The 25,055-nt window shown below is 39.7% G+C and overlaps 2 protein-coding genes across 2 annotated transcripts in view; one reads left to right on the top strand and one right to left on the bottom strand.

Annotated features, from left to right (window-relative positions):
- Positions 1-15,290, bottom strand: part of LOC120537181 (claudin-16-like) — a 61,919-nt gene extending 46,629 nt beyond the window's left edge. Inside the window, exon 1 of the mRNA XM_039765940.1 lies at positions 15,067-15,290. The gene's annotated coding sequence lies outside the window, so the exon portion shown is untranslated. The remainder of the gene's footprint in view (positions 1-15,066) is intronic.
- Positions 15,291-15,398: 108 nt separating this feature from the next.
- Positions 15,399-24,602, top strand: LOC120537195 (claudin-1). Its single transcript, XM_039765953.1, has 4 exons — positions 15,399-15,848; positions 20,291-20,455; positions 21,716-21,800; positions 21,997-24,602. Exons 1-4 carry the CDS (start codon positions 15,626-15,628, stop codon positions 22,163-22,165), a joined length of 642 nt encoding a protein of 213 aa, XP_039621887.1. The 5' UTR covers positions 15,399-15,625; the 3' UTR covers positions 22,166-24,602.
- Positions 24,603-25,055: the final 453 nt, after the last annotated feature.

Here is a 25,055-nt window from a genome sequence, read left to right as displayed (position 1 = left end):
TTTAACTTCCTGGGCCTTGTCTATTAGATTCTTTAACTCCCAGTTATTGTATTGGCCTTTTTACCCTGACCTCATTCTGCATCTTGATTCCAATTCCTTAAATCAAGTGCCATCCCATGCAGTTCAGTACAGCACATGAAAGCAAAGCAGGGTGACAAAATTGAGGCGTACCGTATATTATTGGCAGTATAAATTTATTTACTTGTAAACTGAATGCTATGTAGAATATATGTATGATGGCATGGCAGTGCAGCCATGAACATCACAGTATCATAAATCTAGTATCTAGGGTCTGAAGCTTGTGCTAGATTTTTAACTGTGTAGAGTAGTGTTAGATCACTACTAAAATGTTGGCCTTGTTAGTGATACCACATTGATACGGATGCAAATAAAGGATAATTCGGAATATTTTAAAAATAAAATGCAAAATTACCTGAGACTTAAACATCAGTAGAGTGAACACAGACACACATGAAACTGAATGCTAAAGGGCAGCAGCTACTTCATTGTTAGCTACTTGTGTACTTATTTGGTAACAATTGTTTAAACAACCTGAAGATTAAGAAAGGGCAACTATTAAGCAGCAAGATAAAAATAATTAATTAATCCTCATCTTACACATGTCCAACCAAGCTTCTGTGAATTCACTTAGATGCTGCTCATCAATAAAAGAGCACAGCAGATTAGTGTGAAGAATATTCCAACCTTATTTAGTCAGTCCAAAGACAATACCATCTATGAATCTCCTTTATATACACTTATTCAAAAACCAAAACAGGAAGAGTGCTTCTCTTTAACTATGTAACAAGGGAGGGAACAAGATACTCAGTATATAGTCTCATAAAAGTAAACCCATTTTAGAAAAGTATAATACAGGCTAATCTGCTACACATGTAAATGCTTACTTCTTACAGTAATCATTTAGCATATAACTAGTTTGTAATTTGTCTTTTCACACAAAAAACACAGAAATTGGAAAATGATAGCTTGCTTAATTACTGAAGTTCATTTAAAAAGAACAAATTGTTTGGGATGAAAACCTGCAGCCACAGGCCCTCATACTGAACTTCCATCCATCCATCCATTATCCAACCCGCTATATCCCAACCACAGGGCCACGGGGGTCTGCTGGAGCCAATCCCAGCCAATACAGGGCGCAAGGCAGGAAACAAACCCCGGGCAGGGCGCTAGCCCACCGCAGCATACTGAACTTGAAAACCCTAAACTAAACAGTGTGAACATTAAAACTGCCATAATTTCTCTTCATTTTAATGAATATTCTCCCCTATTTAGCAAGTGGTTGATGTGGATGAATGAGTATAAAATGGCAGCTTATTTGTCTAAATTCAGAGAACAATCTTACCTAAAGTGCTCAAATCACTCTCAAAAGAGCAATAACAACATTGGTATTAATGAAACAAGCAACAGGAAACCAAGATGGCAAAAGGTTGCTGACGAGGAAGACAAAGAATGAGGTGAAGGGCATAGCTGGACTTCTTTTAAAATGGCAGAATCTCAATAAAATACTTTTGTTTTCAAAAACGACATGGACAAGCTGTTTCACAATATGTGTGCAATTTTGAAATGTGGACCAACAGTCAAGAATTTATTTAGCTTGAAAATTGAGGTATTTGGCAGGTTTTACAGATTTTACAACATTTGAACTAACACACAATGCCATTTTAAACCAGAAGAACAGGCAGGGTATTTTTTTTTAATTTATAAAAATTGCTTAATTTAAGAAGACAAGTTCCCATAAGAAATTAACTCTATCATAATGGTGAAAAAATAACTTTAAGTTGATACATACGAAGTTTACCCTTTAACTAAACAACCATGTAGATGTTAATTTAAAAAATCTGCCTCTAGCACTTTACTCCCTGAATGGTCAAAGACATGCTGCTACACCCATAAATATTCTATTGGATACTTAAATTTGCACTCTTGATGCAAAATGTGCACTGTGTTAATAGCATAATCTACCGCTGTTTTACTATCTTAGTAACTCCTGTTTATAAATAACTGATATAGTGAGCTATTTATAATTGTTAATTTTTGATATTTGCTTTATTGCTTTTTTTTTGGAAAGTAACCAATTAAACTGAACAGGTACGAATTCCAATGGACTTGTTGCAAATACTCAATTAAAAAAACATTCAACTTCAATCAACTAACTTACAATAACAATAAATAACTCAGAATGGAAAATAATATTAAAAATGGAAAACACTTCACACACAGATAAGGGCTGTTTGACCTTGAAAACAAGAATCATTTGCATAAAGTAAAAAAAAGATGTTATTTAGATGTTATATTAATCTTGTATTCTTGTGAGATAAACTGTGATAAAACAACTTAATTATGTTTATTATCTCTAAGGCACTAGTTCTTTATTTTGGAATGAGTTATATTATAATAAGAATAAATAATTCATAGTAGATCAGTTTTGTTAACGTTGCTTGCACTTCCAACTTTTCGCAGAGATGTTTTGTAACCATTTTTTGTAACTGTCTATCAGTCTCTTACATTGATCTGGACTCGGAGAACTCTTTATCAGCTCTTCCAAAGAACTGCTTTTATAGTGATATATTTGAGGACTTTCTTCCATGTACAGCTCATTTCAGTCCATGGTATTTCAACAGGATTTTGAAGATTCTGAGCTGAGTTTTAACTTAGCAATTTAAAACATTTTTTTCTTTTTGAGCCATGCAGTTTTGAATTTAATAAAAGGGCACTGTTTTGTTGCAAAATTCCCAAATTAAGGGAGACACAGGGAAAGTGGTTTATAAGAAAATAAATACAGTATTCTGATTTTCCTCTCTTGTTCCACAATCTTCAGCAAACTTTTCCTTATGTTCTTTTTTCCTAATTGAATTTTTCTTCCTGTTCCTTTTCTTCCTTTCTAACTTCCCATTCAGACTAAGTTTTTTTATCTATTGCTGGCAAATTCTACTGACAATTCCCACGATCTCTACCAACTTTTTCATTATGTTCATTTTTTTCCAAACTTTTCCTTCCTTTCTAACCTACCATTTGACCAAGTTTGTATCTATTACTAATAATTCTAATATTTTCCCCTAACAGCAACAAGAGATATCATTAGATTATTTGATATTAACCTGGGTTTCTTTTTCTTTTGGTCATCTTGTGAAGGAATTTAGTGAGATATTGTTTCCCTCTTCATAAACACCCTGTTATATTGTAGAATAAAAAATTAACACTCCTTTAAAGTTACTGTATGAACATTCACAGATATTACAAAATCAACAGTCTTTATTTCTGAGGGCTTCCAGAATCTTGGCATTATAGTACCACTCACTCAATTAACAAGAACAAACCAAAACAAATTTCTCACTGTTGCGTATATCGGGGCTTCATTAATGATATTACTACATTAGAACAATTTTGAGAACAACAGGTTATTTATCTCAACGGGTTTATTGATTCACCTAATTTCTCCAAAATAACATCAAGTCAGGTTCTGAAGGCTACTAAAATTCTATTGCCTACCATACTATTCGATAGTTTATTCCATTTGTCTATATGCTAATCGCTTGCATTTGTTCTGGTGTTACATGATGTAATTGGTTTAAGGGGGAATTTACTTAAGGATGTATTAACATTTGTACCAAAGAAGGTGAATTTTCTATTAATTTAAATATTGTAAAATTCAAAATAGCTGTGTTATTTCTTTGACATGTTCACCCAGATCACTGAATAATATTAAATTACAATCAGAATGTTATATATTACGATTTTACAGTATATGCACAAAGATAACACTTTTCCAGGATATGCACTTAATTTCCATAGCACTCTAGGTGCATGCAATTATGTAGGCTTACAGGGTTAATAATGTCATAAATGAACACTATGGATAAGCAAGGCCTGAAGATACTTCATACTTGCCTAGTACTAAAGTACTAAAGGAAATATTATGCCTATCACAATTAATGTTGCCTAATTTTAATATCATACTAGGAAACACTTGGACCTTTGGTCCTAAAAAAAGGGGATTCATGTGCTTTCACGAAACATAGCATCACAGGTCACTGCTGAGGGTGCTGCCACAAATCAATGGGCTCCTGTAATGTGTTTCAGTGTCATCAGTCACTGCAGTTGTTTTTCTGACTGCCATGCTACATAGGACATGATGCAGGGCCATGCAGCTGATCCCAAGGAAAAGGACCTGAAAACCAATAACATGACACAGGATGCCCATTGCTCCAATTGTTTGGTTATGTATGACATTCTGTTGCGCTCAGAGTGTATGACTTGCATTTGTGAAGAAAATGATCTGTCAGCCTGTGCAATATGCCTCACAGCAGAACCCACTGTGGTTCTTTTACCACCAGCAATGCTGCATGTCCACGCTGCTGTTCTTTGCCTGTCAGCTAGGGTACATGGCCATGTAACCATTTGCCTTTAGAAGGACTCAAATTAATGGTCAAGGTAGCCCATATCTCCAATTCTTCGGTTGCATTATGTGTATCATATCATAAGCTCTTGATCAAGACCAACATCAAGGTTCAAGGCCCAGTGGTTTGCAAGTTTTTTTCGTGACAGACAGACAACCCTTAACATTTTAGATAGATAGATAGATAGATAGATAGATAGATAGATAGATAGATAGATAGATAGATAGATATCTGTCAGAATGCAGCTCCTCTTCCCCTGTATGTACAAATACATACCCACCATATTTCTTTCCCAGTATAATAATAATAAATAAGAGTACTGATTAATCCTGTCACTCTCTCCCCTTTCCTGCTTGCTTGTTCTGCTGTTTTTATACAGTATATGTGACCTTTTGTTCTTTCACAATAATCTGATGTTTTAAAAATGACACCACCTCTGACAATTCTTGATGCCTGTTAATCCAGGCACATGCGTTTTAAGTCAGTGACTGTAATGTTCAGTGAAGTTCAGAATTATGGATACCATTGGTAAGCACAGGTCTCATTAATGCTCTGTTCATCCCTCATTAGTATTCTGTTGATCGCTGAACACTGAAACCTAACTCTGGTATTGTATAACAAACATACATTTACCTATATAGAATGCTGCCACTTAAGACATAAATCTTTTAAACATATTAATTATATCATATCTAATCTAGGGAAAGGCGCCACACCTTGTACTTGACAAAAATTACGCAGAACACACACATTTCCGTGCAGAAAAAGAAGAAGCCACCAACTCACTCATCGTAATGGGTGCCTACACTCAATTTAACAACAGCAAAACTGTCTGTTGAAATTTCTTTGTTTGAGCCATTTTCACTGTTACGTTTGATTTATTTTAAGGTAATCTCAAAATTTACCAGCAGAGAACATTGTGTATTTTTCTTAATTAGGGCCAAAGTTAGGCTATATAAAACACCATTTGCGCCACCCTGCTACAGACAAGAGCTGCAGTTCTAGCCAGTTAAAAGTGTGGATGGCAAAAATACATCACTGTTGCTGTGGAAAAAAAAAATTCCTCTGTTATCTAAGAAGTTATTCATGGAATCAGATGTGAATACAGAACAATTCTTTTTTTAAATGCAGATATGCACAAATGTCTCTGTCCATGGAGTGAGCAGTTATTTTTACATTTAATACCATTTTATACTTTTGTACTACCATTACCTTCTTATCTAATATATCACACTATCTCACTCTTAATATGCAGAATTCTGTCATTTTAGCCAATCCATTATAACTACCAGGAATTTTGTATACATGTCGATTCTTCCATTATTCGAAATATCACTCCATTAATAGGGTGTCCTATGGGTTTTTCCACTGACCTTATCACTGCTTCATAATAGGGGTGTTTGGGCTTTCCCACTAGTTTGTCCTCAATTTTTAAGGGGTGATCATTACTCATTTATTTCATTTTAACCTTAGTAACTACTTGGTGGCTCCTCTAAGATGAGGCAAAACCCTTGTGTGCCTAGGCTTAAAACAACATTTAGTTAACCCTTTAGTTACATATTTGATCATGTATTGGTTAAGCGTATAGATTAAAATTTTATATTGTGAGGATAAACCAGGCTGAAATAAAAAAAACACACTAACAATGATTTTTACCTGAACATGTATGAGCCTATTTTCTCATAAACCCAGTAGTGGGCAGTGGGTGATTTATATAACTATGATACATTTTTTAAATTTATTTTTAAAAAAGCCCCCAAAATTTTAAGGCTTTTGGGGTCCCAAAGGGTTAGGAAAATTGGGATTGTAGGTCAGAGTGTTTCCTAGTATGATAGTAAAATGAGTAGATTTAGGTATAGGCAGCAGTCTTACCAGGGGCAGCACAGGGCACACCAAAAATTTGTAATAGTAATTACACCCTTACCCAGCCAGTCCATTAAGCGTGCCATTTTTTAAATGTTAAGAGTTGCCTGCTCTGGCCACCAAGGGGGACCCCAGTCATTGACATGGACAGCGAGTAGCGCAACACCCCCCACCACCCAGTGCTGCAAATGGACTTCAATTGACACTGTTGAGCAGAATACTGTTGGGTTGTGGGTGGGAACAAGTGTCACCGCATTTGGAGGTCTCAGTTAAAACAAGCCTTATGGAATAACTAATCATTTAGTCAGTTTCAAAACAATGCAAAAACAAAAAAAATAATATTAATTAAGTGACTAGCTGCAGTGAAAGTCCTGTAGCCACTGTGACCCTCCTTGGGCTTGTCTGAGAATCACTGAGACAGCTGCATTGTAGAGTAACTTAAAAATGTCAATAATTTAACAATGTTAGTTTGCCCTCTTCAAGCAAGACAAAGTTGACTAAAAGTCAAAAGTTATCATTTTTTACAATCCATTATTATTCCTTAATTAGAAACACAGGCTAGTGCCAGCTGTTTTTGATCAATTTGTCCCCTAGTCTTGCTTTATGTTGAGTTTGCCTCCAATGCATGAAGATTTGAAATTGTTTAATATATATATATATATATATATATATATATATATATATATATATAAAATACACTACCGTGGCTATTTATTTGTCTGTCCAGGATTTTAAATCATCTGTTGCTCGCAAACCATTTGAACTATTGACCTAAAATATGGCACACATATACTACATGATGTCTACTATCCCCTTTAGGGGAGATGCTTGACCTCCAAGGTTGTTCCTCTTTTTATTTTCTCATCCCTACCACCTTCGCCGTCACTTCCCCTACCTCTTTATATCTTAAATCATTCTTGAGGCAGAATGAGCACTTGCCAGCTTAACTGAAAAATTAAGAAAAACGTACTAAGTAATTGCAACACAAACACTGACTTATTTGTTTTAATGTGAAAAGATGACAAAAGAAGGGAAGAAACAGGCTGCTAGGGTAGAGAAAAGAAGAGATCCTCAGGAAGCAGCAAGCGTATCAACCTCTGAGCAAACGAATGCTAAACGTATAGAGAAAGAGTTTGAAAACTATGAATACTCAAGGCAAGTGTATTCACTGCACGTTATCATTTAGTGCGCCATTACTGGTATATATATATATATATATATATATATACAGTGTAGTGAAAAACTATTTGCCCCCTTCCTGATTTCTTATTCTTTTGCATGTTTAAAACACATTTGGTTAAACACATTTAACCATTAGTCAAATATAACACAAGTAAACACAAAATGCAGTTTTTAAATGATGGTTTTATTATTTAGGGAGAAAAAAAATCCAAACCTACATGGTCCTGTGTGAAAAGTAATTGCCCCTTGTTAAAAATAACCTAACTGTGGTGTATCACACCTGAGTTCAATTTCCGTAGCCACCCCAGGCCTGATTACTGCCACACCTGTTTCAATCAAGAAATCACTTAAATAGGAGCTGCCTGACACAGAGAAGTAGACCAAAAGCACCTCAAAAGCTAGAAATCATGCCAAGATCCAAAGAAATTCAGGAACAAATGAGAACAGAAGCAATTGAGAGCTATCAGTCTGGTAAAGGTTATAAAGCCATTTCTAAAGCTTTGGAACTCCAGCGAACCACAGTGAGAGCCATTATCCACAAATGGCAAAAACATGGAACAGTGGTGAACTTTCCCAGGAGTGGCCGGCCGACCAAAATTACCCCAAGAGCGCAGAGACGACTCATCCGAGAGGTCACAAAAGACCCCAGGACAATGTCTAAAGAACTGCAGGCCTCACTTGCCTCAATTAAGGTCAGTGTTCACGACTCCACCATAAGAAAGAGACTGGGCAAAAACGGCCTGCATGGCAGATTTCCAAGACGCAAACCACTATTAAGCAAAAAGAACATTAGGGCTCGTCTCAATTTTGCTAAGAAACATTTCAATGATTGCCAAGACTTTTGGGAAAATACCTTGTGGACTGATGAGACAAAAGTTGAACTTTTTGGAAGGCAAATGTCCGTTACATCTGGCATAAAAGGAACACAGCATTTCAGAAAAAGAACATTATACCAACAGTAAAATATGGTGGTGGTAGTGTGATGGTCTGGGGTTGTTTTGCTGCTTCAGGACCTGGAAGGCTTGCTGTGATAGATGGAACCATGAATTCTACTGTCTACCAAAAAATCCTGAAGGAGAATGTCCGCCATCTGTTCGTCAACACAAGCTGAAGCGATCTTGGGTGCTGCAACAGGACAATGACCCAAAACACACCAGTAAATCCACCTCTGAATGGCTGAAGAAAAACAAAATGAAGACTTTGGAGTGGCCTAGTCAAAGTCCTGACCTGAATCCAATTGAGATGCTATGGCATGACCTTAAAAAGGCGGTTCATGCTAGAAAACCCTCAAATAAAACTGAATTACAACAATTCTGCAAAGATGAGTGGGCCAAAATTCCTCCAGAGCGCTGTAAAAGACTCATTGCAAGTTATCGCAAACGCTTGATTGCAGTTATTGCTGCTAAGGGTGGCCCAACCAGTTATTAGGTTCAGGGGGCAATTACTTTTTCACACAGGGCCATGTAGGTTTGGATTTTTTTTTCTCCCTAAATAATAAAAACCATCATTTAAAACTGCATTTTGTGTTTACTTGTGTCATATTTGACTAATGGTTAAATGTGTTTGATGATCAGAAACATTTTGTGTGACAAACATGCAAAAGAATAAGAAATCAGGAAGGGGGCAAATAGTTTTTCACACCACTGGATATTCATAGCATCAGTAGTCTCGATCTGATTGTATGGGTGGTTACCTACCAAGTAACGCATGTGGTTGGTCTGCCAGTCTGCAAACATCTACCATGGGCCCTCTCAGTTGCGAGAAGCAGATCATAGAATGTTACATAGTTTACTGTCAAATAAGAGGTTTGATCCCCATGAGAGGTGCAGTGGAGTGTGTACACCTGATGAGCCCAAATAAGGGCGAAACACGTGTTGCGTACTCTTTGCATTATTTGACAGTAAACTATGTAACGTATATAAACTGCTCAAAAAAATTAAAGGAACACTTTGAAAACACATCAGATCTCAATGGGAAAAAGAAATCCTCCTGGATATCTATACTGATATAGACTGGGTAATGTGTTAGGAACGAAAGGATGCCACATCGTTTGATGGAAATGAAAATGATCAACCTACAGAGCCCTGAATTCAAAGACGCCCCAAAAATCAGAGTGAAAAAATTATGTGGCAGGCTAGTCCATTTTGCCAAAATTTAATTGCAGCAACTCAAAATTGTATGCAGCACTTTGTATGGCCCCTGTGTTCTTGTATACATGCCTGACAACATCGGTGCATGCTTCTAATGAGATGACAGATGGTGTTGTGGGGGATCTCCTCCCAGATCTGGACCAGGGCATCACTGAGCTCCTGGACAGTCTGAGGTGCAACCTGGTGGCATTGGATGGACCAAAACATAATGTCCCAGAGGTGTTCTATTGGATTTAGGTCAGGAAAGTGTGGTGGCCAGTCAATGGTATCAATTCCTTCATCCTCCAGGAACTGCCTGCATACTCTCACCACATGAGGCCAGGAATTGTCATGCACCAGGAGCCACTGTACCAGCATAGGGTCTGACAATGGGTGCAAGGATTTCATCCTGATACCTAATGGCAGCCAAGGTGCCTTTGTCAAGCCTGTAGCGGTCTGTGTGACCCTCCATGGATATGCCTCCCCAGACAATCATTAACCCACCACCAAACTGCTCATGCTGAATGATGTTACAGGCAGCATAATGTTCTCCATGGCTTCTCCAGACCCTTTCACTTCTGTCACGTGCTCAGGGTGAACCTGCTCTGATCTGTAAAAAGCACAGGGCACCAGTGGTGCATCTGCCAATTCTGGTATTCTATGGCGAATGCCAATCGAGCTGTATGCTGCTGGGCAGTGAGCTCAGGGCCCATTAGAGGACATGGGGCCCTTGGGTCACCCTCATGAAGTCTTTCTGGTTGTTTGGTCAGAGACATTCACACCAGTGGCCTGCTGGAGGTAATTTTGTAGGGCTCTGGCAGTGCTCATCTTGTTCCTCCTTGCCCAAAGGAGCAGATACTGGTCCTGCTGATGGGTTATGGACCTTCTATGGCCCTCTCCAGCTCTCCTAGAGTAACTGCTTGTCTCCTAGAATCTCCTCCATGCCCTTGAGACTGTGCAGGGAGACACAGCAAACCTTCTGGCAATGACACGTATTGATGTGCCATCCTGGAGAAGTTGGACTACCTGTGCAACCTCTGTAGGGTACAGGTATCGCCTCATGCTACCAGTAGTGACACTGACTGTAGCCAAATGCAAAACTAGTGAAGAAACAGTCAGAAAAGATGAGGAGGGAAAAATGTCAGTGGCCTCCACCTGTTAAACCATTCCTGTTTTGGGGGTCATCTCATTGTTGCCCCACTAGTGCATCTGTTGTTAATTTCATTAACACCACAGCAGCTGAAACTGATTAACAACCCCCTCTGCTACTTAACTGACCAGATTAATATCCCATAAGTTTCATCGACTTTATGCTATACTCTGATTAAAAGTGTTCCTTTAATTCTTTGAGCAGTATATATATATATATATATATATATATATATATATATATATATGTATGTGTGTGTGTGTATGTGTGTAGATGTAGATGTAGCCTCTGCCTTTGGGTCAGGTAACCCACACCAATTATTTAATTCTTTGTAGGAATTCTGGAGATTGTAAGAAACCTTAGCCATCCTGTAGAGTTCTAAGATTACACTTCATTTGCTGGAGGGGCTTACAGACTCCCCTCCTTGAACCGTCACCTTATCATGGTGGAGGGGTTTGCGTGTCCCAATGATCCTAGGAGCTATGTTGTCCGGGGCTTTATGCCCCTGGTAGGGCCACCCAAGGCAAACTGGTCCTAGGTGAGGGATGAGACAAAGAGTGGTTCAACAAACCTCTGATGAAGAATAAAAACCTTGGACAATGTTTTCCCTTGCCCGGACACGGGTCACTGGGGCCCCCCTCTAGAGTCAGGCCTGGAGGTGGGGCTCAATGGCGAGCGCCTGGTAGCCAGGCCTGCACCCATGGGGCTCGGCTGGGCACAGCCCGAAGAGGTAACGTGGGTCCTCCTCCCCATGGGCTCACCACCTATGGGAGGGGCCATGGAGGTTGGGTGCAGTGTGAGTTGGGTGGTGGCCGAAGGCGGGGACCTTGGTGGTCTGATCCTCTACTACAGAAACTGGCTCTTGGGACGTGGAATGTCACCTCTCTGAAGGGGAAGGAGCCTGAGCTAGTGCGCGAGGTCGAGAGGTTCCGGCTAGATATAGTCGGACTCACCTCGACGCACAGCTTGGACTCTGGAACCAATCTCCTTGAGAGGGGCTGGACTCTCTACAACTCTGGAGTTGCCCCCGGTGAGAGGCGCCGAGCAGGTGTGGGCATACTTATTGCAAGGTGGTCGGTGCCTGTCGTGGCGGCAATCCCGAACCCGTTGGTGGACACCGCGTGAGGGATGCCGTCAAGCTGAAGAAGGAGTCCTATAGGACTTTTTGTCCTGTGGGTCTCTGGAGGCAGCTGATAGGTACCGCAGGCCAAGCGAACGCTGCTTCGTTGTTGCTGAGGCAAAACTCGGGCATGGGAGGAGTTTGGAGAGGCCATGGAGAACACTTTCGGACGGCTTCGAGGAGATTCTGGTCCACCGTCCGCGCCTCAGGAGGGGAAGCAGTGCAGTGTCAACACCGTATATGGTGGGGATGGTGCGCTGCTGACCTCACTGACGCTAGGGTCGGTGGGAGGAGTACTTCAAGACCTCCTCAATCCCACTAACATGCCTTCCACGAGGAAGCAGAGCCTGGGGACTCTGAGGTGGGCTCTCCCATCTCTGGGACTGAAGTCACCGAGGTTGTCAAAAAACTCCTTGGTGGCAGGGCCCCGGGTGGATGAGATACCCGAGTTCCTTAAGGCTCTGGATGTTGTAGGACTGTCTTGGTTGACACGCCTCTGCAACATCGCATGGACATCGGGACAGTGCCTCTGGATTGGCAGACTGGGGTGGTGGTCCCCCTCTTTAAAAAGGGGGACTGGAGGGTGTGTTCCAACTATAGAGGGATCACACTCCTCAGCCTCCCTGGAAAAGTCTATTCGGGGGTTCTGGAGATGAGGGTCCGTCGGATAGTCGAACCTCGGATTCAGGAGGAACAGTGTGGTTTTCGGCCCTGGTCGCGAACAGTGGACCAGCTCTTCACCCTTAGCAGAGTCCTGAGGGTGCATGGGAGTTTGCCCAACCAGTCTACATGTGTTTTGTGGACTTGGAAAAGGCATTCGACCGTGTCCCTCGGGAATCCTGTGGGGTGCTCCGGGAGTATGGGGTACCGGACCCCTGATAAGAGCTGTTCGGTCTCTGTACAACCGTGTCAGAGCTTGGTCCGCATTGCCGCAGTAAGTCAGCCCGCTTCCAGTGAGAGTTGGACTCGCCAGGGCTGCCCTTTGTCACCATTCTGTTCATAACTTTATGGACAGAATTTCTAGGCGCAGCCAGGGTGTTGAAGGGGTCCGTTTGGTGGACTCAGGATTGGGTCACTGCTTTTGCAGATGATGTTGTCCTGTTTGCTTCATCAGGCCGTGATCTTCAGCTCTCTGGATCGGTTCGCAGCTGAGTGTGAAGCGGCTGGGATGAGAATCAGCACCTCCAAATCCGAGAGCATGGTCCTCAGCCGGAAAAGGGTGGAGTGCCCTCTCAGGGTTGGGGGAGAGATCCTGCCCCAAGTGGAGGAGTTCAAGTATCTCGGGGTCTTCTTCACGAGTGAGGGAAGAATGGAGCGTGAGATCGACAGGCGGATCGGTGCGGCATCCGCAGTGATGCGGGCTCTGCATCGGTCTGTGTGGTGAAAAGGAGCTGAGCCGTAAGGCAAAGCTCTCAATTTACCAGTCGATCTACGCTCCTACCCTCACCTATGGTCATGAGCTATGGGTAGTGACCAAAGAACGAGATCGCTAATACAAGGCTGAAATGAGTTTCCTCCACAGGGTGTCTGGGCTTTCCCTTAAAGATAGGGTGAGAAGCTCAGTCATCCGGGAGGGGCTAAGAGTAGAGCCGCTGCTCCTCCGCATCGAGAGGAGTCAGATGAGGTGGCTCGGGCATCTGATCAGGATGCCTCCTGGACGCCTCCCTGGTGAGGTGTTCCGGGCACGTCCAACCGGGAGGAGGCCCCGGGGAAGACCCAGGACACGCTGGAGGGACTATGTCTCCCGGCTGGCCTGGGAACGCCTTTGGGATTCTCCCGAAGAGCTGGAAGAAGTGGCCGGGAGAGGGAAGTCTGGGCCTCTGCTTAAGCTGCTGCCCCCGCGACCCGACCTCGGATAAGCGGAAGAGGATGGATGGATGGATGGCTTACAGACTATTTTCTGTTCTTAACAAATGTCTTTTGGAGAAGCTTGGTGAATACACATGAGAAGTGATAAAAAAAGGAGAGTCTTAGTGAAGAAAAGACTTTCAGTACAACTTTGTGCGCTCCATACTGACAAAATGCCAACTTTTTAAAGAAAAAATTAAATCCCTTCCTTTGTTGAATCAGTTGACACTCATTATTCAGGACGGAGGAGGAGGTGGAAGTGGAGGCAGGGAGCATGTGCTGATTACAGCGTGTTGTTGCACCAAACCACACGACAAACCTCCCAGATTGGGACCTGAGTGCAATCATGAACTTGTGAAATGAAAGAGAACTGGTTAATTGTGCACTGTACACCTATTTATTTATTTGTTTACATTGTATTTATTGTTGCTGAATCGGATGGTTTTCTATGTACTCTCTGTGGCCAAGTAACATCAACTTGTGAAATGAAAGAGAACTATGCTATGTTTTCCAGCATGACATTAATTTATTTATTTATTATATGACTATTTATTTATTGCTGCTGAATTGGATGTTTTTCTATGTATTGTTTGTGGCCCCGTGGCACAGTGGTTAGTAGACCTTTCACAGAGCTGTGGGCTTTGCAGGTTCTCCTCATGCTTAGGTTAGTTTTTGTACTACATTCCAAAGACGAGCAACTTCGATTAACTGATCATTTTTAAAAAATGTAATTGTGTGTGAGTGGACTGTATAATACACTGGCACTTCATCTGAAGTTAATGCCTTGCTCTACAAATGATGTTGCCAGTTAAGTGGTCACTCCCTGCAACCCTGAAATGAACAAAATGAATTTGGAGTTGGATGAATGAATTAGCAGGACAGAATGCTTAATAATATTTAGCTGCTCATTGTCTATACATTTTGTGGTTTCATACATGAAATGAACAGTATGTGGAAACTTGGTAATATATGGCATAGTGGATGAAGACTTTTGACCCTGAATATCAAAAAACACCAAAGTTCAAGTAGTGTAAACAACGTGTACAGTTGCAACTGTATGTAAAAAACAGTTTGGGATGGTGTTCATGGTGGATAGTTGTCCATTTGAGGCAGTTCAAGAACCTGCATGTACCTTGCAATGACAATTCCACTTTTGACGTCATGGCCCTTCGGTTTTATAAATATGGAACTTATTGATGAATGCACATAATGTTTTTCAGTTTTGGTGCATACATTTATCTCGCGATTACGTTAGTGAGTTTCTAAAAAGCACATTTTTCCTCCATGATTCATTCACTTTAGTTTCTTGCTGACACTACCCAACAGAACTTAAGGAAAATAACACAACTGACTCACCAGTGTGCCGAGGTGAGCAAACCATCTTCAAAACAATGTTGTTGACCTAATGACGTTTCGTTTATTTCTCGTTGTAGGAATTCCAATCCATGCTCTGCGCGTTTTCGCGTGCGCACGCCAATCAGCAAGTCTCGTGCCTGCAGGCAGTGTCTGCCATCTCGCGCTAATTAAGCGGCCGTGAAGGGCCTGCGCGGTGTGTTTGGGTTGGGGAAGGTGTGGAGGTTTGAAGCCGGGAATTTGAGCCGCTACTGCTTGGCCACGCCGCTGCCAGTAGAGGGGGGCCGAGAGCTACAACTTTGTCCCGCTTTAAATACGGCGCTGAGGTGTGGCGAACCCATTTCAGGTATTTGAAGATCCGCTATTAACTTCATAGCTGCAGAGTTCAGAAGGCATTGTCAGTACTTTACAGTCAAAAGTACAGACTATTTTTATTCTTGAAAATCATCACAAGATTTTTCTTTAAACATTTTTTTCCTTTCTAAATTAACTATTTTAGCCTGAATAATTGTACCGCAGTTTTGTTTAACATTTTTGCTGTTTTTTTTTCTGAACCATCACCATGGCCAACGCCGGACTGCAAATGCTGGGTTTTATCCTGGCTTTCATTGGTTTTGTCGGGCTGATCGCCTCTGTCGCCCTGCCACAGTGGAAAGCCTCATCCTACTCTGGGGACAACATCGTTACTGCCCTGGCCATCTACGAGGGACTGTGGATGTCGTGTGCTGCGCAAAGCACCGGGCAGATTCAATGCAAGAACTTCGACTCTCTGCTTAAACTTGACTGTAAGTTTTCCAACGGGGTTCGTTTTGTGTGATTGATATGAGAAAAAAGTAAAGAGAGTGGTAGATGGGATGGTGGTCTACTGTCACTGGACCATTAGACTGAAAGCTCCGTGAAATGGTCGTCCCCCGCCGATCGTTTTTAATCCATTTTAACAACTGGCCTCTTGCGTGGCCAGTTTAGATTCACGCCTCATCTGATTTCCGAGAGGATACATTGAGGTCAGTCTTTAGAAGCGTTTTCGCCATACACTTTATGTCAGATATTAAGAGCTTGAAAATAAGGGTGTGGGCCTTCAGGTGGGGCTTGAATGCTTTCCACTGCAAGTAAACTCACCAAGAGTTTCATGGCTCATAAATTTCTAAATTATATATTCTGACAACAGGTGTCAAAATTACTGGTGACTTTTATTATTTACATTACAACTGGAAATTTTGGTATTTGATCATATATTTAGATCAATAGGTATATAGTATTAAAAGTTTGATGCAGCAACTATTTTAAAATTATAAGAACTATATTGTTAATGCCTTTAATCTAGAATTAATGTGAAGGAAGATTTGGTCCATACATCACATATGATAATCTACATTAGAAGAGCTCTTAAAATGTTTCTTTTGTAACCTGATTAGAAAAATCCCCCATAAAAACTTGGTTTCAATATTTTTTATGTAGGGTTTAGGTGCTTTTCTCTGTTTAGTTATTTACACTTATTTACTTGTGCGTTACTGTTGAATATTATAGGCCTTTCTTCAAAGTCTATTGCAATAAACAACTGAGTTACTCTGATATCAATCTCCAATAGCATGATGAGAATGATACATTTTATTTATATAAATTAAGGTATCAGTACAACAATACAAGCATCTAACTTCATACTGGCTGGCTTCCAGAATGGCTTTCACATTCCTCTGTATGACTCCTTTTTGTAAATGTTTTAATTGATATTTAAAGGATGTAACAAAATATTATTATGATTTTGTACTGGAGTCTCATATGAAAAACAGTTTGTTCATTTTGATCTGATCTATGATTTGCTCATGTTTTCCAATCTCAAAAACTAACAAAAGTTCAAGTAACATCTATTAAAATATTTATCAAAATAGAGATATTAATAAGATCTCATCTTCATCAAAATCTATATACAATAAAATTGCCAGTGTTACATTAACATTTATACTGTTCAACAAGCATTTAAAATTGTTTATAAGAAAGCTTTGTTTTCATATATACATTTTCAAGTCTGATTTTTTTTTTTTCAACTGAACATGGAATTCAACAGGGAGTGCAAGTCAAATCTTGCATAATATCTGTATAGTTTGTGTAATAGTGAAGCTTCTGGGTGGAAGAGAACTATGGGCATCTTATTTTCCTAGGGACACTCCTTTTACAGCAATATAGTAGTTCTCTCATTCCTTTTCGAATTCCTTTATCTTGAAGATCTATTACAGGAGTTTTTTTTTTGCCTTCAAGGGTTTTTCGCTTAGTGAAATTCTCTTGAGTGTTCAACATTCATAAGTTGATACATTTTTTATAGCAAAAATAGCAGTCTTTATATCTCATTTAGGATTTAACTGAGACATTAAAAAATGTAATAAGTAAAAATGATTAGAGAATAATGGATAGATTTCTTTGATGTTAGAACTGCTTCAGGTTTATAGCATTTTTGTAAAACGGTTCAGTGTTCCATTGTTACCATATTGGTAGCTGAAGTACAGAGAGAAGATTTGGGAAAATTGTTTATTCATAGCCTTTTATTTTTTAGTCACTCCACCATCTGATGTATAAAAAGTTGAGGAAGAACTAAAAAGGAAACCTCATGAGTGAGAATTGAAAGATGCATTTCTAGTATTTTCTATTTTCTCCATATTATACACCCATCCCTGCAAATCAAAAAGTCTTGATAAAAAGACAAGCTACCTGTTTGGAATTTATTGTTTCAAACAGTTCTATCTGATGTCTGCCAAGCTTACACAACGAATGATTATTGTTGTTTTTCCTAAAGTGGAATGTGTAGGAAGAGCATTACCTACAAGTCGACGCTCGCCAGGACAGGCAGAGCCAAAGCTGCAGGGTGGGAATGGGGGTTGGGGTTGTTACATCAGTCCGCCATTTCATCTATACACACAAGTGTATCTATACATACAAGTGCTGGTGAGAGCATTTCTTCCCTGAAGTTTAAATACTTGAGCATGTTTATTTGCCAAAGTGGGGTCTCCTTCCCTCACAAGATTTAATGCTTGGGTCCAAAAATACTAAATAAAGCAGGAATGGTAAATGAAAAGAGGGTGATGTGGCATAGTGCCCTAAACTCTTCAGTACTTTGTACTAGGAAGTTATGTTTGACGTGTCTGAAAGTGGTGCAGGATGTTGAAGATATTAGATGTTACAGCATCACCATGCCTAGAACTCCTTTTGGATAAATACCTTGCAACTGAAGAGAGTTGTATCCTTGAAAGTGATTTAAGTGATTTAACGGTTTACATGGCCTTTTGGTTTCCTGCTTGAATAGCTTGTTAAGAGATGTTGTCATCTTATTCTGCGTCACGTGAAGGTAACACAGGAGGAGGAGCACATTGCCTTTTCTAACACAGATTATGGATTGAGATTTATCATTTTTCCACATATACTCCACCTAAGGAGATTTCTTCATTGTTTCACAAATCTTTACAATTTAGTTGTTCACAGGAAAATACCATTACATGGAAAAACAGACATGGCTGGGATTATACTTGCCAGAGGCATTAGTGTGTTACCCTTGGCACTGCCTGGTGGCTATTGGCACTCATGTAATCATATACTGTGAACCACAGAGTATAATAGGGTTTAATGGAAGAGGTTATTGTTATCAGTTTAACTACTCATGTGGCTCACATACCAAATCCAAAAAAATTGGGGCTAAGTGTCTGAAGATGTAGTGAAATTAAAAGTGAGACAAAGGTTTACCATTAAGTACAGCATTTAAATGAATATTCTGGTATAAACAAAAACAATTAATCTCAGTGTTGTAATTATATGTTATTAAGACAGCATTAAAGAGCACTGTTTTACCAAAAAATATTCTGAAAATGGTGCTTTAAAGCAAATTAAAGTTGTGCTTCTGCCTCTCAGCCATAACTTTAATCATTCCCTTTTTTATTAAATGTTATTTCCCAGCATTCACCTATAGAGAAGGCTAAGCTTGCCCATCTCATTGCTGCTGAAGAATGGCTCAAATGGCATGCATTCAACCTCAGCCCATAAGGGGCATGTTTGAAGGGATGCATAGCTTCTTACTATGTGATGCTGCCGTCTTGAAATGGCAGAGCTGGAGCTCCGCTTAGTCATTGATTGAGAGGGCACTCTGGACATACATTCATTGTTTGAATGAGATTTTACCTGTCAACGATGTCACAGGAGACACAGAACCTATAATGGCAACTGGGTATGCAAGGTGTTGTTTAACTCCTTGGCATTTGTGACAATTCAAATGCGTGATGCAAACGGACATAGTCACAGGGAGAACAAGCAGTCTCTAAACAGAAAGCGACCAACTTGGGATTTGAATCTGGAATCTCAATGCATGCGGCAGCAGTATTAACAACTGTGCTGGCCCCCGGCCCTCTTTCATTCATAAGAGGCACAAATATATACAACCTTAAGGTCTGGGATGCCATGCTTATTGTTGAGCAAAGCAATGCTCTTTTTTACATCCAAATGATATAAAAAGGGTCTTTTTCATAGACAGAAGAAGAAAATGAAACACTTTTTATGTCTACAATGAGAAAATTAATTAGGTTAATGAATTGAATTCAAAGTAGGAAGCAAAGGCAGATTTGGCAAAGCTCTGGCCACAGCACCACCTTCATACTCCGCTGCCATTTTTCAAACCATTGTCTACCAGGTACTTGCTGTTATCACAAGTAACAAGTTTGTGGACAGGAAATGATAGGCAAAATTATACATGTAAAAACAGAACATTTGTACAGACTGCAGGGAATATGTAGGGACAGCATTGCCTGTAGGATTTCAAAAAGGAGGGTTGCAGAATCTGGACAAGACTGTTGAAATCAAAAATAAACAAAAATTATAATACTTTAAAATTTGTTTAAATATTATAATACAATACACTATGACAAGGGGCAACAAGTTAACCTGCATATCCTTGTGACATTGAAAGAAAACCTGTGTAGTTGGAGAAAAACCTCTACAGAAATAGGAAGAATGTGAAATTCCATACAGTATGTGACCAGCTGAAATTTCAGTACGAGATCCGTGAGTCAATAGCAGTAACTACTGTGTCATCCCAAAACTGGGTTATGTAAATCAAAAAATAAATACCCAAAGATCTTGAGGTTTCAGGGAGGACCTAACAGGGACGATTCTAGGAACAAATTAAAAGGTACTAGGAAATCTTCAGTTCTAAGGAATACCTGGGTAAACAGTATTGTTTTTTTCTTTGCAGCAACAATGCAAGCTACCCGCGCACTCATGATTGCCAGCATTTTCTTCTCGGGTATGGCTATTTTGGTCGCATCTTTGGGGATGAAGTGCACCACTTGTTTTGCAGAGGACAAACAAAAGAAGAACCGCATTGCCACAATCGGAGGAGGAATCTTCATTTTTGGAGGTATGGATAATATTAAACACTGGAATTGGGGTAGTAGGCACGCTGTTGGTAGCTTATTTCATGAAGGAATTGAAAACGTGGGGCATTTTAAAAAATCTTTTTATATAACGGCTTTATATAACAGCTTTTCAAAGGTACTCTGTGTGTGCAGTGTTTTTACAAAAAAGATGTCAAAAGGAGGTTAAGGAATTTGGAAGTGAAATCAAGTATTGGGGTTTAAATTTACTACCTGGTGGTGTGGTAACAGAGCCTTGTGGGATATTTAGCATTATTAAAAGCATCATTATTACTTACAGCCTTTCTGTATAACTTACATAAGCCTATTTCCCTATAAACATAATTTATTTTCCTGGTAATGTAATTCTGCAAAATGCATGCATTTTTTCAACATTTCTATAAAATCCCAGAGCAAAAAGAAGATACAGCATTAACTGGCTTGTCACTCTAAAGAGGAAGTGTTAGAGAAGCTCCATAGTCCCATACCCCTACACTGATACACTGTGTAAAAGTAAATTGACAGGCCTTTTTTGGGCAGAGCTATTGCCCTATTTGCTGATACTCTCCATGCATGCATAAGTAAAGGTTTTTAACTGCATGTCAAGTCTCCAACCTTTCCTTTTCCATGGCAGAGGTCTCCAGCCCTGCTTCCCTGATAATAGTAGGTCACCCTGCTCGCTGCTTACAGCCCCAGTTATAATGACCTTTAAAATCAAGTAGCCATACAGGATAATGAGCATCATTAATGCTTTGAAAAACCTTTTATAAGAGCTTTATAATAAATATTAACTAATTAACATGTAGCTAATGCACGGCATGCATGTAACCACCTAATCATGACAAGCATGGTCAATTGGAGGAATAACATAAAACAACCAAACCTTTTTTGAAGCCTGTCCCAGAATCAGTTCAAAGATCAACTCACTAGTGAAAGTGCCTTGTGATGGTGCATCTCGTAATATTATATACATTGTAGCAGAATTTAACATCTAATTGGAAGATGGCACATTTTATAATCTGAAACTATCCATTTAAGCGATGTGGTGGAAGTGACTAATTGATAAAATGATAGGTGGAATGGTTAAAAGATGCAAGTTTAGAATTTTGTCTCTTTGATCTTAAGCAGGCCAGCAGTTGTTCATCCCATTACTAAGACACTTTCTGTTACGAAAAGACAAATGTGGTTTATGTGCAATAAGCTTGACTTATACCTTTGTTTTAGAAAGTTCTGACTGATGTCTTACTCTTTTCTTTTGTTTCCAGGTCTATTGGCTTTGATAGCTACTTCCTGGTATGGCAACAGGATCGCAAAGGACTTTAACAACCCATTTACTCCAACTAACAGCAGGTAAATAAATATCTGTCTCAATGAAGCATCTGATTAACTGTTGCAATAAACATACAGTATCTTAAAGAAATAATTCTGTTGCTTAAAGTAACCCTCATGCAGAGGCCCCCACATGTGCCATCCACTAGTGTATTAGAATAAAAAAAGTTTTCACAGTTCACTGCTATTTATTCAACTTCTTTTTCCTTTCTTGCAGATACGAGTTTGGCTCAGCTTTGTTTTTGGGCTGGGGAGCTGCTGGCCTGTGTATTATAGGAGGCGCCTTCCTCTGCTCTTCATGTTCTCACGGAGCAGGCATGTCAGGCCCACCCAAGCAATACCCAAAATCTAGAGCAGCACCCGCTGGTGGCAAGGATTATGTATAACACCAAAGCACCTTTATAAAAAGAAGATGCTTGTGTAATGTGTTGTCTACTGTGATGACAGGAAAATGTGACTTGACCAGCTGCTGACAAAAAGACTGAAGACTCACAATCTTACAGCAGCACCAGAATTATTCTAATTTTTTATATAACAAAGACTTGTGCTAGTTTTTATATTTCCTCAGATGTTCTTTTTTGAACTTTTTATGTTTCTTTGTATATACTGTTATTTTTTTAATGCTTGTATAATGGTATGTTCTATAAAAAGTGAACTTCTGGCACTGGATGTGCCCACCAGCTTGGAGGGAGAGACCAATATTAGGTTCAGGTTTCCTCACCAAATGTTTTTTTGTTTGTGCATTAGTCATGGTCATGGGGGTAAAATGTACTAGAAAGCTATCATTCCATACAAAACCTAGTTTGCTGCAGACTATTTTTGGTTTTGTTTTGTATATAACACTTCATTGTCAGAACCCTCTTACCATAAATAGATCTAATGGCTTTGCTCAAAACAGTGTTATATACTGAATTTTATAGTTTCTGTACTTAATGTGCTTTTCTCTTTAGGCAGCCCCCGGATGTGACCTGATCAGATATCTGAATTCTTCATTTTTAATCCAAACAACTGAATAAATGGTACCGTTTGCAAAACATAGAATATTCTAATGCGGTGGGCTGGCGCCCTGCCTGGGGTTTGTTTCCTGCCTTTCGCCCTGTGTTGGCTGGGATTGGCTCCAGCAGGCTCCCGTGAACCTGTAGTTAGGATATAATGGGTTGGATAATGGATGGATGGATGGATAGAATATTCTAGTTGTAAAGAAATCTATACTCTAGAAGCACCTACTGAAATTAACACATTTAGAAGAATGATTTCATAGAAAGATCTTTATACTTTGAATATAGAAACATTAAAAAGAAACTGCCTGCAACTTCATGGCCTCCATGCAGCAGTCTGATAGGCTCTGCACTGAAGCAAATTCAGGCTGATGAGAGGGGCTTTTACATCTTTTTTTATGGTCTTGCAGGGCAGATTCATATAAACAACTGTGGTTCAGTATACATTAGCAAGGGGGGAACAAGTCCATTGTGCTTAATGTAGAGGTTATTTAGGTTTTGAGGGTGGTATTCTACATACTGCATGACATACACTTCGAAATCCTTTGTCTGTGTCATCCTTTTTAAAGCATCTTCCAAAGAACAAGTGTGCACTTTTAACCAGGTCTTAGATTATTCACAGTGGCACTATATTGAAAAATCTTAAGCATACGTAAATGAACTTTACTGAGATGATGCAATTTCTTTTAAGAGTAGAGCCTAATGCTGTGCCAGCTCTGACCAAGATTCACATTTCTCCAGAAATAGTAATGGTTCTCTTCACAAGTGTCATTGTATCCCATGGTTCACTGTTTGCTGGACCTTTTGTGCCATTCTAGTAGGAGGCCTTCAAAATGCTTTACCATGTCAGGTCTCATGACTGCACTGGCCACGTTATGGGACTGAGCTGGGCAAGGTGGTCTCTTAACAATAAGCAGAAGGCATCAAGAACCTTCCATAGCTGTATGCAGATCAAAGAGAAGTCTTATTTCATTGTATCGTATGCCCAGTGCTTGTAATTACAAAATCCACTGCTGTAGGTTCAATCTGTTTTTGTGCAGTTGGTGCGGGATTGGTGTTTTTAGATTTTTTTTTGGTTGAGATGCATATTGTGATACAATTCCCAAGACACGAACTATGCCACTAGTGGCTGAGTTTACCATAATCTACCACAGCCACATGTGTCACTATGGGATAAATATGGTATTATATTGATGTATATATATATACAGATTTTAATGCTTTTCATTTGTACACATTATTAGCCTGCAGAATTTCTAAAAAAGACTTAAGGCCAACTACTGAATTTAAATGTTATCTTAAAATTTAACTCCATATTTCCTGAAACTTTTTGTAAATCAGTGATGATCTCCAGTCATCTTACTAACACCTCTCAACAAGTCTTTAGCAATCTTCATGCGTCCTGCTAAACATGTCAGTTTGATTAGCAGCATTTTAGAGTAATGGTTGTCTTGATTAAAAGGGGGTTAATCGAGCCTTGGTGAGCTCTCAAGTATGAATCAGATCTCCTTAACAATAGCATGTGTAATTAAAATGGCAATGCTTTAGAAGTGATACTGCACTGCAAAAATAGTAAGCTGACCAGCAGAAAACCACTGCAGTTCAGGAGGAGACTTTATTCGTTTAATTTTTACATATTAGACTGTTGCTGTATATCCTGAATTCTAAATCAGTGACAGTGTTGTACTTTTACAATTGTTACTTCATTTGTTAAAGAAGAAAATGCGAAAAAGTTTTGTATATATGTTACTTGATGTGAAAGGTTTTTTTGTATCAAAGTTCCTTTTAGAGGCAAAATAAAATACCTAGACATATTTTACATGAAGTTTCTTTTATCAATTGTGTCCCATCTGTCCCTTTTTTCTGGACCAGTTCTATTACAGGTCATCGGGGAGTCTGGATCGGGTCTTTCAGGGGGAACAGCTAGTTGAGTCAGTGGAAATTAAAACAGCAGTACACGGACAAAGAGAGAATGTGTACCCTCAACTCTGACAGTCAGGGAATCAACGCCAGATCTGTGTGGCAGGCCAACTTGCCATTGTGCCACCTTATTTGTGCTCCACTTTGTACATTCATAAGAGAAAACATAGTAAATTGGAAGTTAGCTCCTTTTGTTTTTCTGAGTCAGCTCATTTCAGTCTCCTCATTTTATGAACCTGTTGCTAGGTTGTAGGCTGAGTGGCCTGACTTTCTATTCATCAATCCATTAACTGCTTTCTTGCATGGTCACAGGATGTTAGAATTTATCTTGTCAGGTAAACTTGAATTTGATGCCTGC

The sequence above is a fragment of the Polypterus senegalus genome, chromosome 1 (assembly GCF_016835505.1).
Source record: "Polypterus senegalus isolate Bchr_013 chromosome 1, ASM1683550v1, whole genome shotgun sequence".
In the NCBI taxonomy this organism is placed as follows: Eukaryota; Metazoa; Chordata; class Cladistia; order Polypteriformes; family Polypteridae; genus Polypterus; species Polypterus senegalus.
This window is presented reverse-complemented; position numbering and strand designations above follow the sequence as displayed.

What these genes read in the sequence shown, in the direction of transcription:
- LOC120537195 (XM_039765953.1), top strand. Translation starts at nt 15,626, where the DNA reads ATGGCCAACGCCGGACTGCAAATGCTGGGTTTTATCCTGGCTTTCATT. An exon ending in CTCTCTGCTTAAACTTGACT is followed by an intron (nt 15,849 to 20,290) that starts GTAAGTTTTCCA and finishes TTTTCTTTGCAG; the next exon opens with CAACAATGCAAGCTACCCGC. An exon ending in TTTACTCCAACTAACAGCAG is followed by an intron (nt 21,801 to 21,996) that starts GTAAATAAATAT and finishes CCTTTCTTGCAG; the next exon opens with ATACGAGTTTGGCTCAGCTT.